The sequence below is a fragment of the Podarcis tiliguerta genome, assembly GCF_965153285.1.
Source record: "Podarcis tiliguerta genome assembly, chromosome: 1".
NCBI lineage: Eukaryota > Metazoa > Chordata > Lepidosauria > Squamata > Lacertidae > Podarcis > Podarcis tiliguerta.
The window spans coordinates 44,132,352-44,151,164 of record NC_139534.1 but is presented as its reverse complement, the minus strand read 5'-3'; the positions used below and the strand labels follow the sequence as shown (position 1 = coordinate 44,151,164).

Sequence of the window (18,813 nt, the reverse complement as noted above, 5' to 3'; positions counted from 1 at the left end):
AGCCAGAGACAACTAATTCTAGCCTTGTCCCCATCTCCTCCCTTGCTGAATTCTACAAGGGCAGCACAGAGACTAGTGAGGACTGGTCTGAGGCTGCGTACACACTATACCTTTAAAGAACGTTTTCCCCCTCAAAGAATTCTGGGCACTGTAGTTTGTTAAGGGTGACTGGGAACTGTAACTCTGTGATGGGTAAACTAACCCATAATCCCACAATCTGATAAATATTCAGCATTCTAATCAAGTTACTTGTTTTAACTGGTTTTCAAATGTAGCAGTATTATTATATATTTATTTATTTATACCCCACCTTTTCCTGCAGCAGACCCCAAGGTGGTTTGAAGATAAAAACAAGAATTGAAAACCAGCCTGCTTATCCAAGACTATTGCTTGCATATCAATATGGACACCCAAGACCTACCCAATTACCTCTTTGGGAGGAAGCGGGGTTTCTAGAAGGAAGTTTCCTACAGGACCCATGAAGGGGCTTCTAACATGCCCCCTTCTAGGTATACCTTCCAAACATTCCACCCACATAATTTAATAGATTCATCCGGTGTAGAAATCAAGAGCTTGTTGTACACACTTCTGATGGATTTGAATTCATATCAACTTGGCACAGAGCACAAATCTATACATGAAGTAAGTTTGGTTTCAGTATAGTTCTACAAGACAGAACTCATCGTACCCCATGTCAATTAATCACCCGTTTATGAAGTCTGAAGCAACGTATCTTAGGATGTAAACAGAGAGATTCCTGACAGCCACTGCAGAAAATTAATTAGTTTCAGGAAAGCACAACAAGTTCCTACAGGAAGAGATACAACAGAGAAGCGAGGAGGGGGAAGATAGATGCAGAGCCTTAAACTTACCCTCAACACAACTTTCAGCTTAATAGAGCTGTCCACACCAGAGTGATCCAGTTGAAAGTTCTCTTCAAGTGTCATATCAGGATTTTTTAGTAAGTTGCCAAGCGATAACACAAAGGTCCCCAGGGCATTCTCCCGGTCCTTATCTTTTATCTAGAGGGGGCGGAAGCAAACAAGACAGTATGGTGAGTTATGATTGGTATGATGAGTTAGTTCCAACAATGTTTTAATCTTTTTACCAGTTGTTGAAAACTGCAGGAAGGGAGAGGGTGCTCCTGTGCTTGAGTCCTGCTTGCCGGTTTCCCACAAGCATCTGATTGGTCTGAGAGAACAGGAACCTGGACTAAGTGGGCCACTGACCCGATTCAGCAGCATTCTTCTTACGTTGTTAAAACATTTGTAGCACCATTGCTGTGGCTCAGCAGTGATTAACCATTGAACAAGAAGGCATTAAAAAAAAAAATCACTAGATCAGCGTTTCCTAAACTTAGTCTCCAGCTGTTTCTGGACTAGAACTCCCACCATCGCTAGCTAGCAGGACCAGTGGTCGAGGATGGTGGGAGTTGTAGCAGCTGGGGACCCAAGGTTTGGGAAACGCTGATCTAGACTCATCATAAACTTTTTACTAAACTCCCCCCCCCCCCATTAACTGGGATGTTTAGGGTCTTTGTAGGAAATGTTCACATTTTTCTCCTCTCCTCCATTCCCCGCCAGAAGTTTATTGGATGAGGGAGGGCAGCATCTGATACCAAAGAATAGGCTATATTGGGGGAAGGGAGAAATGTGCTGATATCGAGGCAGCTGAAGAGTCAAAATTGACCCCAAAGGGCCACTTGAAGCCTCCTGTGGCTGTTTAGTGGGTGAGGGTTGTGTGTGTTTGTTACATGTATGAACTGTAGGTATTTGCATGAAATATTAATGTTTTTACATGGTCTTTAATTGTAGAATGTATTTAGGTATAATGTATTTAGGTAACAAGCAACAAGTCATAATAATAATACACGAGCATCATATCATTGAATCTGAAGTCCCCAAAGGAAGGCTGAATAATATCTTTACTGCATCTACAAAAAACATAAATATGGTCCCTCCTTCCCACAAAGCCCAGTAGTCCCTTTCTCAGTAAAAATAATGACCCACTTATTTGAAGTCCCTTTGCAAAGCAGAGACAGGGCGCCCGCCCTGTGGAACGCCCTCCCATCAGATGTCAAAGCGATAAACAACTACCTGACATTCAGAAGACATCTGAAGGCAGCCCTGTTCAGGGAAGTTTTTAATATGTGACATTTTAGTGTATTTTTCATCTTTGTTGGAAGCCACCCAGAGTGGCTGGGGAAACCCAGCCAGATGGGCGGGGTACAATCAATCAATCAATAAAATTATTATTATTAATTATTATTATTATTATTATTATTATTATTATTATTATTATTATTATCATCATCATCACAAGAGCACGTGTATACAGAGCAGAAACCGGTGCTAATTATTATTATTCGGTCAAAGACCCATTAAGCATGAGCTCATGTTGTGCCACATGCTCATAAAGCAAGAGAAGTCCAACTGACCTCCAGATGAAGAGACTGCGATGGAGCGCTGTGGACGAAGAACGTGAAGGCCTGGCCCCATGCAGGATCCTTAGTGAAATTACAGGTCTGAAGGGTAAGAGAGAAAGAACGACATCCACACATTAGCTACAGAACACTTGACCAACAATTATTCCCAACCTAGCTGAGAGAAGGCCCCATTCAATGGGACATACTCCCAAGTAGCCGCGCATAGTTTTACTCTGCTAGAAACTGAAGAGCAGGAGGTTTTACAGGACAGTATACCAATTCAGAAGACAGTTCCACTGACTTCAACGGAACATGTTTTGAAGGATGTATCGGTTTCCCTGTCTTAAGCACTACCTTCTTACCCAAAAGGGACAAAACCCAACCCTTAAAAAGCCTCTTACCCAGTTCACTTTCTTTAAGTCAGACAAATAAACACACAGAACCAGTTAGGCGCCCTGTAGACTCCCCCCACCCCACCGCGACTCCCCACATGATCTGATGAATGTTAATGCTGAAATACGCCAGCTGAGTTTTAATTGATTGTAACCGAAACTCTATAGAAGTAGCCACAGTTTGCACCTGTATGGAAAGGGAGTTCTCTGCTGCTTGTTGCAGCAGGTTTGGAAAACCACACCATAAATAGGCTAGCAGCCGATCCAGTCGGCCTAGATCAATTAAAGCTGGAGCTCAACGTGGAACAAGAGAAAGTATTCCCCTCCACCCCCTGCTTAGGGCGCAATAACTGACCACAGTAGAAGTAGCTACGAAGAAGAGCTCAAGGCTTGAAAGAACAGCCCAGACTCCTCCCTCACCAACAGATTCATTGCCGGTGGCTTCAGTTAGCTAGTTGAAGTGGCAAGCCAAAGTACCTGTGTGCTAGCAGGCTTCCTCATGAGTAAAGAGGAAGATTGCTGCAGTCATGTCAAGCTGCAAGCTTACTGTAGGCAATTATTCTTAATGCAATGCTTGCGCTGAAATAGCAGGAACACTGTGGGAAAACCAAGTGCCTCGCTATGGATGTATTCATTTGCACTCAGTTGCATCACTGGCTCTCAGGACATAGCCCAAGAAAAACAGCTGGAGCAGACGTACACTTAAGAAATGAATTTTTGGAAGGGGTGTAGCATCCATTTTGTAATCAGAGTGCCCAACTATATTAATAGGACACAATGCATTATGTTCAAGACTTTTCCATACTATCAGTTTTTAATGCAACAAAAACAGACAAATTGCCCCTCATTTGTTACAGTCCCGTTGCCTTCACCCTACTCAAGGGGATCTCAAACCTTCCCCAGACTCTGTGTGCTGTATTTTGTTCCCGAGAAAGCAAAATCCTTCCCAAAGGTAGCAACTCAATGGCGACAGTTATCGAAAATAACAGCATTAACACCACAGGTTTGGCTATTTTGACCAACATTGTTATTGTTCGAACTCTGCTATGGGATTCTCAGAGCCACCTGGTTGGCCTTTTGGTCCGACCTAGAAGTTTCATCTAAAAAGATTCCCGTAAAAAGTTACTGGTGGATGCAAAAGTAGCCCCGTGTGCTAATTTTAGTTCCAAAATATGACTCTTGTCATTTCAAGAATCTTAGCTATTTATTTATTTTTTAGTCAGAATGTCTCTTTGTTAAAAAAAACAACAACTTCCATGTTGGCTGTATGTTCTTAAAGGAGGGCCCATCCAACCACATACAAAAGAAATATTTACAACACAGCTGTGTAACTATTCCCACCAGCCCAAGAAATGCAGTCACTTCCACCCAGTAAGTGGGGACAGGACATCACACCACAGATATTTCATTGGGGCAGCACCTACAAAACACCAAGTGTTGCTTTTTAATTAACCGAGAAGGTACACACGTATCCAAGGTGTGACATTGATACTGGAAAACCACATATTGCCCCATGAAGACAACTGTCCATTCAAGTTTTTAAAAACAAAAAACAGTAATTCTGACCCCCTTACCTTGCTTCTATGAGTTTTGTTGCCCACTGTGAGTAGGACAAAGGAAGAAGGTTCGCGTTCCATCTTCTTTATTAATTAAATTTTTGAAAGAAAAGACAGTGTCAATAGCATCATGAATTCCAAAAGACAAGGAGGTGAATTGAGCAGGGAGGCTGATGTTAGGTATTAAAAACTGGGAGTTCTGCAAGATCTGGGAAGGGACAGGAACCCTGTTCTGAGCAGAACTTTAATAATTAAAACAGTAATAATTATTAATAATAATTTGTTATTTATACCCCGCCCATCTGGCTGGGTTTCCCCAGTACATTCTCCAAAAATGCAATGCAATACAGTGTTACACCCTGCATTTACCGTATTTTTCGCTCTATAAGACGCACCAGACCACAAGATGCACCTAGTTTTTGGAGGAGGAAAACAAGAAAAAAAATATTCTGAATCTCAGAAGCCAGAACAGCAAGAGGGATCGCTGCGCAGTGAAAGCAGCAATCCCTCTTGCTGTTCTGGCTTCTGGGATAGCTGCGCAGCCTGCATTCGCTCCATAAGACGCACACACATTTCCCCTTACTTTTTAGGAGGGAAAAAGTGAGTCTTATAGAGCAAAAAATACGGTATTTCACTGAGTGGAGTTAAGCCATACATGTTTGGAGCTAGAATTTGGGCATTATATGGTAAAGATAACCTCACAGGGGTCAGCAGCAATTGCTGCTGCTGCTCCTGCAATACAAGACTGTCAAGTTCATTCATTATAGCTGAAGCACAAAACAGCCACACGGCAAGTATAAATCAGAAGGCTACAACCAAGCCGCCAAATATGTCAAACACAATTAAAGTTTGCATTACAATGACAGATGCAGCACCATTTATGACTAGATAATTATGGTCTTGCTAGAGGTGGTCCAGTAGCTGGGAAAACTAATAATAGGAATAACCAATAACTATTGGATCAGGGCTGGTCCAAAAATAATAATGGCTAGCTTTTTGAAATATAAACTTGCTTTTGTAGCACCACAAGGGCTAGAAACATGCTTTTGAATGCATGGAAGCAGAGACCACCCATGTTTTTTACTGGGCTCCATTGATCATAGGTAAGTGCTATGAATGTCTTGTGCCTTGCGTAACCTTGACTTAAACATTCCTCCTACATGCTGCTCACCAGTTTAGCCTCACCTGCACCATCAACTACAGTGTCTCTGTTCTTCCTTTTGGTATGGGACACTGACATACCATTGAGAAACAAACATTAACCCCGTAGATGCAACATATTTTAGGGTTTTAGCCATGGCATCCATTCAGTAGGCTGGTTCAGCGCGTGTGCCCCTTTTGAGACACAGGGGACTCTGAAGCATTTACCTTGATGTATCTGTCTTTTCTATATTTCTTTGCTCCACAGTCACCATTGTAATATTCAAACTGATTTTTCTGTATTAGGGAAGATATTTAGGAAGGAATACAAAAACAAAAGTTAGGTGTCATACAGCAGCAGTTGATTGCTTGCCCCAGGTAGGCTCACCAAGAGTCAACCTTGTCATTTCAGCACCAAGGATATTTTCCTTCTCAGGCCTTCCACCAAAGCTGGTCTGTTTTTATCCTGGCTGTTAGGTTTTGTGCTGCTCTTATTATTCTGCTGTGTTTTAAAGATATACATGTTTGTTTTTATTATGTTTTCTGATTTTGGAAGACACCCTTGAAATCTGATCGACAGGCAGGGTATAGATCCTCGTAACAAACGGAAGTAGTGTAGGATTAGGCTATGGACACATAAGAAGAAAAGAACAGGATATTGCTGCCAGCAAAGGGAATCCCAGAAAATAGCAAATCACCTAGCAGGAAAAGAAGTCCTTGCTTCCTTCTCAAAAACAAAGGCTGGTTTTGCTTTGTTTTCAGTTCTAAGGCTAACATGGGCCAGAAGCTAATTTTACTGAAAGTAGATTAGCAGCATACATAATTGTGAACAAGGGCTTAATCTCAAATCTAGCAACAGACAAGGAATTCAATTCAGTTTGCATTTAATGGTGAAACTTTCAAATTTGCATTTTCTGAAACAGCGTGAGAACTGAAATGCAGCTAGCCTTCGAAAGTTGCACTCCTTGGAATTTTGAGGTGCAGTTTTCCTACCAAACGATGTTTGCCAACATAACACATTGGCTAAAGAGGTCCATAAAATGAATGTATTAGTGAAAATGCATAAGGCATGTTATTAGGGAAAATCTGCATAAGAATTTTCATGATTATTTTTTTTAATCACAAACATCTGCAGAAGTGTGAAGAACTGAATTTAAGACTGTAAAAAGGTGAAACTGAAAGAACTGAAGCTGACAGATCGCTCCATTCTAGGGAGGGAAGGCTTTTCAGCCAGCTAAATTCTGAACTTTTCTTCCCTCACTCCATTCCCTAAACAGGTGAACCCTCCCTCGTGGAGCCTTCGCAGAATGCTTGGTCTTATTCATTTTGTTGTTTGAAATCTCAACTTCCGCTTTTATTTTCAAAAACCCATCAGTTCACTTTTGGAAGTCACAGATTTGTATACTCGTCATTCACCTCCTTTCTGAAATAGAAGTTTTCAGAACTTGGAAGGCATTAGCAAAGTTGTGGATACTAGTTTCCAGATAACACAATTATTATCTCAGCCAAACTGGGATGCTTGGCACTAAAGCAGCAGCATTCGGTGCACACCAGAAATGGGGAACTGTGGCTGCCCAGGTGTTGTTGAACAGCAACTCCAACCATCCCTGGGCCAAATGACAATTGGTATCCAACCACATCTAGAGGCCCATAGGTCCTCCATCTCTGCCCCTGCATCATGAGCATGCAGACACTAACAATTGGATTGTGTGCAGCTGGACAGTTTAAAAGTGTTGTTCCATCAGTTTACTCACAGGAAGATTGAAAGCCCTGTCCAAATACACAATGAGAATTGCTGTGGCAAAACCATTCTTGTCCTGTGGGAGGGAAATGAAATCCAAAATAAGACAAGAGCTTTTTTTGATATCCTCACATGCAAAGCTGGTCTTGTGGACAGAGTTACTGTTACTATTCATCTGCCATGTGGCTGGGCAGGGGAACAATCAGGATGCAAATACCAACATGAGTTGACCACAAGCTGCAGCCTTGCCCTAAACAGACAATGAGCCGCTTCTAAAATTTCCATGCCAATTGATTGACTGTCCAATCAATGCACAGGGCTTCCTTAGCCCTTAGCTAAGGAAGGACTTTAAATGCAGCCACCACAATAAATGGTTGAATTATGTAGCTAGCAAAGTACACACAGGCACAGAATGGAACTTAGATCCTTTCAATCAACTTGCGGCAAGTATCTCACTTCGGCCGACTCTGATCTCTCAGAAACACTCACCTCGCAAAGTTTCTCTTGATTGGTGACCAGAGAAAACCACTCAACCTTTAAATGCACATGTCCACTTGCAATCTTGCTTAAGGGGAACCACTTCGTAAAGAAAGAAAAAGCACATCAGTGTCATAAATGCACATTAACCTGCAAGTGTGTCATGAATTGTGCACCAGGGGGAAGTGAAGTGGCAGAACCAGCCATTTATCTTTAGTGCTTTATGGGGCTGAGTCTATCCGAGGTACACTTTAAAACCCTGATGTGCTTAAACTGCATTTTTATTGCTGGAATGGTGAGGTCCATAACAGACTCTGCTCCAATAAAGAGGCCCAGCTTGAAAATACATAGGGTACTTAATTCTCCCGATTAATTGACAAGCACCTGCAGCTTTAACCTTTTCTGTCATGGTCCTTTGGTACTGCAGGACAACAACCCTTCTGTCCGTGTGTTCCTTGCCTGCCTTTTACACATCAGCAAATTGCTCTCAGGTCAAAAGAGCCTCGAGATTATAAGTCTTCAAATGACTTCATCCTACAGCTAGCAGTATTTGGGCTATGATTTCAGTATTTTTACCCTAATTTAAAGTTGTATTGCAAAACAGTTCCTACCCCCAACTTGGACATGTGTGTGCATACACACAGAGAGTTATTGGCATCTAATGAAATAGGTTCTTGCCCAAGAAAGTTTTTGTCAGACCCTATTTGTTGATCTACTCTTTGTAGCTTTTGTAATCTTCCATCAGCTGTTTTGTTCAAACACTAAGATATTTGATGACAGTAGCGAGAACTCAAGTGATTTAAATTGTCCCCATGGATCATTAAAATTTCGTAACACTTCAAAGCCTATCGGAAAATCTGCACGCTTTCAAGAAACATTATAAAATGAAGAGTTAACGTGAGAACACATTTTACCTCATCGACAACTCTGTCTTTCATCACATCTGCAAGGTTTATAAGCAGGCTGTGAAAAGACAGAACAAGAATAAGCCGTTTAGGGACTGTAGTATCTTTCCTTGCTTCTATAAGTTATAAACGGAACATGTATTGATGTTCCTGGTGTTCACATCTCCTCACCTGCATCAATTATGAATGGGTTGTGCTTTTTGATCAACAGAACCCTCTGTTCTAAAGTAATACAGAGGCACACAGAACAGAGGTGCAGAAAAACAATCCCTTTAGTATCATGGAATATTTTGCCTCCTCCCCACCATCTCTAACTGTGTGGCTACATTTACTTAGAAATGTCCAATGGCTCTTGCAGATTCTTATAATCTTTTGTTCACCAGGAAGCCGTGCAGCCCTTAAAATGAACTCAGAAGCAGCAAGGTTTGAGGGTGCTCCTTAAATCAAACAAGAACTGAGATAGTTGCTCCTTGTATGAATTGGTAGGTCCATGCATCCCCAATCCATAGGAATTAGAACTGGCTCAGACAATGAACAGTTCCTTATCTCAGGTAGGGATGGAGGAGGAATTTGTTTGGACTGCTTTATGAAGCATCTTGACAGTCCTGATCTTGCTTGTGGATTCAAACACAGCACCTGACGAAATCGTGCACTTCTCTGAATTTTGCAATGTAGTTTTGAGTGTACTCCAAAAAGTACACACAAATATACATATTTTATGGTTAAAATGCGTATTTACTGGGCATTGAAAAGTATGCATTTTGCAGGTGCCAGGCTGCAGCATTCTACACAAGTAGCAATTCTTGAACCAACCTCAGGGGTAGCCCCATGTAGAGGGCTTTGCAATTGTTCAGTGTAGTTTGCCAAGCTACTCCTGTCTAGGAACGAAATATTACTTTTAAACTTACCAATGTGTTTAAAAAGGTATAACTGTACTGAGACTATACCACTGTAGAATGCAGATAGAGCAAATGTATGTCAGAATGCTTTCCCTTGCACTTTTATATACGTATATAAAAAGAACAAACTAGCATGTCAGGGGGAGGAATTTAACTATTCTCTACCCTCCAGCCATTGGTGGCAGAATGCTTTTGAAGCAGGAAAGTATTGCAATCTGCATTTCCCCCCATCTGAATTCAGAAATGGTATAGCCCATGGAGGGTTGTACCATGGCACTTTTCTTTGAATACTTATCACACTGGCTCTTTTGCTGCAGGAGGGGCAGAAAGAGATAAAGCAGAAAGTTGCACAGATGAAAGAGGAAAATTTATATCCATCACCTGCCCAGAAAGTCATCTTTATCGGGATCTTCATCATACAGGTCTACCTCTAGATCCTGGCCAGGTATCTCATGAACAACGAACTGTAGGGGGAAAGAGAGAGCGCGTTAAAGTAACAGAATATTGTACAGCTATTTTTCTCAAAATGCAGTTGCACAAATGCAAGCCTTCCTATTATTCTGAAGCTGGCAGAAAGCGAACTTTCCTGTTTGCCAAGCACAATCCTGCAGAAGTGGGGAAGATGCCGAAATGCCTCCATGCCCTTTCATGATGCTCAATTAAAATCAGAAAGGTTCCCATCTTGAAACTCAGGAAAGGGGAGCCATTTTTAGCCTGACGGTCGCCTTCTCTTTTGGACAATCTTCTTAGGGCAATGTGCCATAGGCAAAAACGGGTAGAGTGATGAGTGTAATTTATCTTTGTAGGGTAGGCAAATTTCTGCACCCACTCACCCTTTATAGTCTCCATTCAGGCAAACATTAGCAGAGTTCACACTCCCATTCCAGCCAAGGACAAAAGTGGATGCAATGGGGGGCTAAGGGGCTGGGGCCTTTGGAGAGTCTCATGGGCCAGGTTGAGAGACTTGGAGGACCACACCTGATGCCTAGACCCCTGATGAAGCTTAACGAGGGCCTTGCTCATTAAAGCCTTGCTACACCATTCAATGTTGATTAAGGAGCCAGTAGTGAAATATTTCACAGGGAACTTTCCCCATCTATTCCAGTTCAATTTTACTTATTCATATAAGTAGTGATCTGCCTTCTTCCAAAGGTAAGGCTTTTTTATTTTATTTAAGTACCTTAACTTAGTTGTGTCTAGAATTCTGAACAAGGAGAGAGCACTGCATTCCAGCTTATTGCTAGTAAGAGTTCAAGGAGAATCATCACCTCAAACACTTCGTTCCAGATGGGGTTCAGGTTCCTGTGCACTGTCTTGCTTCGGAATTGCACCTGACCAACCCTCAGAAGAGCGTAAGGGTCCGACTTCCCAAGGAAATTGTCCATTTGGACAAGATTTTCAGCTTCTTGTAGGTATACTCTTATTACTCCCTTGGAGAGCAAAACAAAAACACAGAGAAACATTAAAATATATAGACTTAGAATCCTCGCTAGATGCCTACATTGTAAAAAGCTACGATTAAGAAAACCCTATAAACACAGCAGTAAGAAACATGCCTGCTGTCTATCACCACGGAAGCTGGTTAATAAAATTTGACGAGGGTTAGCTTTTTACTAAAATAATCCACCAGAGTATTTACTGCAGACTCATTCCCAGCCTGCCATGTTCTCTCTTTGTACCTCCCCATAAGGAAAGAATCAAATGCAAACCAGAGGTATACTACAACTGTTTTGGTAGGGATTCCATCGCACACACCAGCAAATTCAGGTTGCACAATTTAAAGCCGATATGAGGTTCTTACGAAACATGCCCAACTTGCTCCCAGAATTGCAACTTTTGCTACAAGGGAAGAGAAAATACCATGGAAATTGCTGCAATATTGTGTAGCCCCCCCCCCCCTCAAACAAATTGGAGTGAATGCTCATTAAATAGCCAACACCATCTCATCTCCCTGCAAACAAAGCAGGACAAACTGTCCCTTGCCTGAAGGTGACTTGGGCAAAGAAGCTAGAGGACAATGCTTGTTTAGAGAGTGCTCTTACTCCCTGAGCCAAGATTTAAAGAACACCATTCTCAGACACGACTCACGTATGGAATAGGGAACTTCAAGCGAGAAATGTCAATGTTCTTTTTCAGTGGGATGGTGATTCTGTTTGGCAGCACCAACCGGGCAGCAATGAGATCTTGAATCAAGGTATCTGAAAATGAACTGAAAGAGGAAAAACCACACATTTTATTTTTTGAATGCTTTGTACAGCAGCTGTGCTTAAGGCAGACCTATCAAGCTCAAAGCCACAGCTGCAAAGTTGATTGTCTTGCCACAAATAACCCAGAAGAGGAATGGGTGTATGTGTCCTGGTTAAATTTCACATGCTTGGGATTTTTTTTTTGCTTCAGCAGGAAAAAGGGAAATCACATTGGCTCATGCTGGAGGAACTCTAGGGTAGCCTTTGCCAACCTAGTGCCATGGACTGTCATTAAAAAAATCTCATTACAAAGCCAAATATCTGAATGCCCACAATATTAAATCTGAGAAAAGTTACAAAGCAAGCTAATAAATCCCACAAGCGCAACTGTGGCAAAATATATTCTTATCCTTCCCCACCGTTTGAGAAGAGTTCATATATTTTCTGGGATGTCAAAAAGTAACAAAGGCATTCCATGTGATGGGCAGAGACACACTATGCGTACCTACAGCCACTAGTATGGAACAGCTGCCATACAGAAGGGGGGTTAGAAATGGCCTTCATTTTGGAGATTGTAATGTGTGAATTGGTCTCAACATGACTCTGACATCTCTGGCACATCACCTTCCTTCAGATACAAGCCTTTTCCTTAGGATGATGGAAACAAGTGAACATTTACCTAATGCCTGGAGCATCTAAGAGGTTCGTCAGTCCTGCCCAACTGATTTCCAAATGCTATATTAGGAATTAAAAGAGAGAGGGAGGGAGAAACCATGAGTTTAGCCACAGGAACAAACATGTATGTATTTACTTATAAACAAACAAATCTGTATAATACAGAACTGGCAAACAGTAGGGACCAAATTAGGAGCAAAGCTGTTTTTTGGCCTATTTAGCTGAATATTCTCTATAGTTGTGGTCCTCAAGATGTTGTTGCACTATAGTTCCCATCACCCCTGACCGTTGGCCATGCTGGCTGAGGCTGATGGGAGCTGAAGTCCAACATCTCAAGGACCACAAGTTCCCCACCCATGTTCTACAGAGATTGGCCTTTTCTCTCCAGGGTTTCAGGCAGGGGGTCTTCTCTAGCCCTATGTGGGGACATCGGGGATTGAGCCTGGAACTTTTGCTTGGAAACCTTTGTGCATTAAAATCCAGCAGTACAGAATACAACGAATGCCAATAGATCCCTCAAACACTTGAAATCTCCCAATTAACATGCCCGTCATAAGCCTGCCGGTGAAGGGTGGGTAATTAATAGCAATAACAATAGTTAATTCCATTTGTCTCTAATGTGTGGGCATGTCAGTTTGGTATGAGAGCTGCGCTGTGTGGTAATTCCGACTGAGTTCAGATTACTCACAAACACTGAAGGCTTGGAGAGTCATGCAGCCCTAACTCATGCCTATTATAAAGAAATTGTGGCTGCTACCATGAGTTCCACAAGCAAAGAATTAGCACACGCATCATGGAAGCCTCAGGGCAACAATGTGCTTGAGAAGGAGACGAACTTGAGGCTTGCCATACTGTCTGGATCCTTCCCATATATTTGTTCAGTGTGTCTCAACTTTCTCAACTCAATTAGGCATGCCTAAGTCAGGGTGGTATTTTGCAGCACAATAAATCGCAATGCCGTTTCCAAAGCCAGCAATATGAGTTCTGGAACTGGTTAACCTGTATTTTAAATTGGTTTCCCCCCCCCCCTTTCCCCCCTATTATGTTTTTACTGTGATTTTATTGGTGTTAGCCGCCATGAGCCTGGCTCTGGCTGGGGAGGGTGGGTTATAAATAAAAATTATTATTATTATTATTATTATTATTATTATTATTATTATTATTATTTACTGAGGACTCATCCAGACTTCCTTTTGTGCCATCTTTCTAGGCACAGATCCATGCTATAAAGCTCTGTGTCCATGTTAAAGAGTGGGCTTTCCTGGGGAAAGCTGCAGTCCCACCCCCCTCTATAAAGCACTCAGACGTGGAGCTTAAAAGTGCAGACTTGTGCTTTCACCAGACGTGGTCCCTCTAGATGCTTTCCATCCCTGGTCTAAGTATTTAACAAATTCCAGAACTTTTTAGAAATAGCATTACCATTTGAAACCTACGTACCATAAGGCATTTTGGGTTTTTTACCTAACAGAAAACACCACAGCCCTAAGAGAAGAATTTAAGCTTTCTTCCTAGAAGCAGCCCTACCATGCAGCCATAAGTATATAGTGGGGGAGCTACTGGGGCAATTGCCCCAGGTGCAAATTTTTTAGAGGCACACCCCAGCCCAAGAAGGCATGCACGCATGTCCTACCGCTGCTCCACAACAGCAGCAGCACTGAGTGGAGGCGCTGGTTAGGGGGTGCAATACTTGTCTTAGGGGACACAATACTTTCCTTGTCCCGGGTACTGGGAACCCATGCTATGCCACTGCATGCAGCAGGGGGAAGTGACCACCCTGAGAGAGTGCATCTTTCTGGAGAGAGGGGCACTATTGAACTTTATTTCAGGCAGCAAAACGTACTGAGCCAGAAATGATCTTTCTGAGACTAAGCAAAATGAGAACAAGCCTCAATGATTTAATGACCCCTGCAGAAGGAGATCAAAGGCTGTCACCCTATTCACACTTAGTACTAAGGGCAAGCCCCTTTTGACACAGTAGCATTTGCCTCTAAGGAATGTGTATGGGATTAAGGTTGTACATTATGCCCTCCCCTCCCCTCCCTTCCCCATCTCGCACCTCTGTTTTAATTGCCACCTTTTCCGCAGTGCAGCAAAAAGCTCACAAGCATTTGGGAAAGGTCTTTACTTTGTGCCTCCTTTAAGTGACACGCTGACCAATATGTAAATTAAAAGCAGAAATAAACTCCAGACTAGAATTCATAACTTACAGGTTTCTGGATGAAAAACAAGGTTACAGCACCAATGAAAGGTGGATCTGTCAGCAGGGGCTCCAGTATCACTCGCAATGTCCCATACAACTACAAAAGGCAAGGAAACCACATTTAGTGTAATGTATTCAGCTGCTCACACCATTTAGTAAACTGGAGGTAAAGTGCAACTATACATACCTGTATTCCTTTCATTCCGGCTTTGAATTTGGACAATTCCATGTGAATTTCACAGTCACCTATATAACTGAGAAAGGGTTCAAATTAGCATGTCACTAATCTGCAAGGGGAAAAGCCCTTGAAATACAGAATACCAAATGCCCTTCTCATTGTCCTAAGCGGTTTTCCTTAGCTGCAAGTCAGCTGATTACAAAATCAGTTTCAAGCTCCCTGTAAACAAGGGGACAAAGGACCAGATTTTCCAAGCAGGGCTGGCCCATCTGCTTTGGGCGGCAGGATCAGCAGGGGCGGCAGATCCAAACTCCAAGGAATGCATCACCTTCTGCTGCTACTATTAATGTTTGATGTTTTATTATTATTTTCATATGTGTTGGAAGCCACCCAGAGTGGCTGGGGCAACCCAGCCAGATGTGCAGGGTATAAATAAATAAAATATTATAATATTATTACCATCTAGGCAAATAGGAGGTGCTGCTGGTTTCCTCCCACCCTTGTCCCCACTGTAGATCTTTATCCCTGCCTTGTTCCAGATGTAGATCGTCACTCATTCCTCCTTGCCTGGGGACACACCATACTGTGGTCCACCTGAAGTGCCAAAATGTCTTGGGCCGGCCATGTCCCCAAGCAAATACATCTTATAAGGTTTCTGAACAAATATGTTTTACAGTTTGCTCACCTGTCATAGGCAGCTGGCAGCAGCTTAGAAAAGTCAATTCATCTCTCAGATATTTGCTACTACTTCTTACTATGCTTCTTAGAAACCATAGCTTCCCCCACCCATTGTCTGGATTGTAAGAAAGCAAAACACATCTAAAGAAACATAGGTCTCAAGATTAGCTTTATGCCACTGGTTAGGGGGCAACAAGCTAGTTGCATGCTTCTTTTTCTCATCTTTAGAGAGAGACTGACCAAATCACATATTTGCACCAGACTACTGTAGTCTCACAGCTTCAGATCAGATGAACAGTTAGTACGTATGAAACATATAAGGTTAGCAAGGGACTAAATGCAGCTATCCTACACTCGGGATCTCTCAAGTTCAATCCAATTGAATTTGATGAGATTCGAATCTGCAAAGACATACACACAATAACCAGGCTGCAAAATTTCTTTTCATTTTCCAGTTATTTGCAGCTATACAAGTCTAAAACTGAGAGGGACCAGAACTGTTCTGATTTTATGTTCAGCACTGAAAGGAGGTTTAGAATTGAACACCTGCTTAGGAAAGGAAACTGATGAGGAACCTGTGGCCTTCCAGATGTTTTTGGACTCGCTCTATTAGCTCCAGCCTGCATAGCCAACGGTCAGGGATGATGGGAACTGGAGGATGCAACATTTGGGGGAATCACAGGTTCCAGAGAACCATAGTTGAAGACTACTGCAAACAAGAGTGCAAAAAACTACTATTTTAAGAACTCTATAATTTTTGTAGGGGCATCGCAACAGTGATTTGCACATGAAACCTTGGGAGGCTTTGAAGACGATCGCCAGCTGGCTAAAATACTTGATCTTTATTCAAAAATACCATTTAACGTATCTGCTCATGATTCAAAGAGCTTCAGGAAACCATTTCAGAAAACTGTTCTGCGCCTACTGAGAAGTGTGATTAAGTCCCTTGCTGATAGACAAATATCTAACTGGGGTATCATCACATGGGGTACTGTGGTTTCCAAACATCAGATGAAAGACAAACATACATCTGCAGAGTGTTCACACACAAGTTTCTTTTTTCCCTTTCATGCGCAAGAAAAAAATGTCATGTGTGAAGCCCCAAGTTGGAATGCAGACTTTTAAACTCAGAAGCACAAAAGGCGACAATAAATATGTTCAGTTTGCCTTGAAATCACACTACTGCATTTACATTTTCAGCCTTTGCTCCACAGCCCCAATTGAGCTCTAAAGGTAATTTTATGTGTCCCTTCTGAATTAAAAAGCACACATTAAATACCCAGTGACTCCTATAGCAGCCAGAAAGGCATACCAAAGCAAACCTCAGTTTAGCCAAAACTCACATGTCACAGAATCTCCAGAGTGCTAATCTAAACTTGCACATCTCTGTGTGAGCTGCATCCCTATGCATCTCTCCAAAGGTTTCAGCATGTATGTCACATCCTGCTCCATACCAAACTGGTTCTTTGATGATAACATGCTTATTCAGCTCCTGCAACTCTCACCGACAAATATGGAGCCCTTCTCAAGCATGCAGCATGATACTGCGACAGCCAACAAGGGCTAAGCTACATTTCCCTCAACACACCCTGCCCAATTTGACAAATCTAGAGGGAGAACTTTTGAATTATGGTGTTGGAGGATACTCTTGAGAGTCCCATGGACTGCAAGAAGATCAAACCTATCCATTCTGAAGGAAATCAGCCCTGAGTGCTCACTGGAAGGACAGATCGTGAAGCTGAGGCTCCAAGACTTTGGCCACCTCATGACAAGAGAAGACTCCCTGGAAAAGACCCTGATGTTGGGAAAGATGGAGGGCACAAGGAGAAGGGGACGACAGAGGACGAGATGGTTGGATAGTGTTCTCGAAGCTACCAGCATGAGTTTGACCAAACTGCAGGAGGCAGTGGAAGACAGGGGGGCCTGGCGTGCTCTGGTCCATGGGGTCACGAAGAGTCGGACACGACTAAACGACTAAACAACAACAAAGCGGGAGAACCTTTGCACAGCCAATCCACAATTGCACAGCCAAAGACTAGCTTCCTTGTGCTTTGAGATGTTTTATGTTAGACCTTTTAAATAAAAACACACAATATTTTCAGGAGGAATGTACATATACGAAGCTCTATTACCAAAACCAGAGAGAGGTAAATTTAGGCGCTGTACACATTACCATTGACTCTGGCTCCATTACATGAGATTAGATGCAATCCATATCTATCCTGATATTTTAGGGAAACTTCCATTCCCTTTTAAACATCTAACAGCTTGGTGTTAAAGCTGTGATGTGCCATTTCCAGTTCAACTTTCGAGGAAGCCAATTATATTTTGGGTCATCCTGCCTCACAAATCGGGCCCTTTTGAACTCCATTAGAACAACAGATAGTTCAGTTGGTTAGAGCGTGGTGCTGATAATGCCATGGTTGCAGGTTCGATTCCCGTACGGGACAGCTGTACATTCCTGCATTGCAGGGGGTTGGACTAGATGATCCCTCAGGGTCCCTTCCAACTCTACAATTCTAAGAAGATCCCTTAGTGGAGGCAGCAGCAGCAAAAGCTGGGCCAAACAGAGCTATGCAGCAGGATCAGAGGAGGAAAGGACTTGCACAACTTGCTTGTCACAGGGATATGACAGTGAGCCAATGGTGATTCACAGATTTAATTGGATACCCGTTTTTCAAACTACTTCCTATGTGACAGAACAAGACACGTGCTATTAAATCCAAAATGGGTTGCTCATGCATTGTAGTCCATCAGTTAACATATCTGAAGTGACTCATCCGTTTAACATTGCTTTGATGCCCAAGTGAACTACGCTCACAAGCACCTTAGTGCCCAACTGTTTGGGGGAAGATTGCACAGCAAAGCCTTTAGGTGGACAGGGCGGGAGGGAGCAGAGAAGAAACAGGAGGCCAGATCATGTAGCAGCCACTTCTCCATGGAGTGGAGCCAATCCCAGCAAAAGCATCAGCGCTTGCCTTGGGTGCCAAATGTAAACAGCGCCAAAGGCCACCATGGCTGCAAAGGGAACATTCAGAAATGTACGGTCCCAACTGCTTGGCGGTGAGCAACAGGTGAGTCTGCCCAGCCCAAATCAGGCACACAGTTCATATAAATTTGGCACCAAATGTAAGTTGTGCTGCTTTTGGCAGGGATCAGGAGCTTCCGAGTGGCACCTATCCAGCCCAAAAGCCGTGGGGCACCAAATCCGAATGGCATGTCAGATATAAGCCAAGGCTGCAAAGGGAGAAATCAGGAGTGCGGTCTCATGCTTGCAATTGTTCAACTGTGGCTTTATCCATCCCGTGCCTAACCTTGAGTCAGTTGCACTATTGCTGCTTACTGGGAGGCTGGAGGTGGC

The 18,813-nt window shown here is 42.7% G+C and overlaps 1 protein-coding gene across 1 annotated transcript in view; it reads right to left on the bottom strand.

The window, feature by feature from the left end:
* Positions 1-18,813, bottom strand: part of ESYT3 (extended synaptotagmin 3) — a 37,959-nt gene that overhangs the window by 6,999 nt on the left and 12,147 nt on the right. The window contains exons 5-17 of the mRNA XM_083407830.1: positions 14,784-14,850; positions 14,604-14,693; positions 12,401-12,456; positions 11,624-11,744; positions 10,804-10,965; positions 9,917-9,999; positions 8,646-8,694; positions 7,744-7,833; positions 7,268-7,330; positions 5,742-5,810; positions 4,392-4,457; positions 2,438-2,524; positions 873-1,022 (exon numbers count right to left, since the gene is read on the bottom strand). Coding sequence (XP_083263956.1) covers positions 873-1,022; positions 2,438-2,524; positions 4,392-4,457; positions 5,742-5,810; positions 7,268-7,330; positions 7,744-7,833; positions 8,646-8,694; positions 9,917-9,999; positions 10,804-10,965; positions 11,624-11,744; positions 12,401-12,456; positions 14,604-14,693; positions 14,784-14,850 — 1,153 coding nt within the window. The remainder of the gene's footprint in view (positions 1-872; positions 1,023-2,437; positions 2,525-4,391; positions 4,458-5,741; positions 5,811-7,267; positions 7,331-7,743; positions 7,834-8,645; positions 8,695-9,916; positions 10,000-10,803; positions 10,966-11,623; positions 11,745-12,400; positions 12,457-14,603; positions 14,694-14,783; positions 14,851-18,813) is intronic.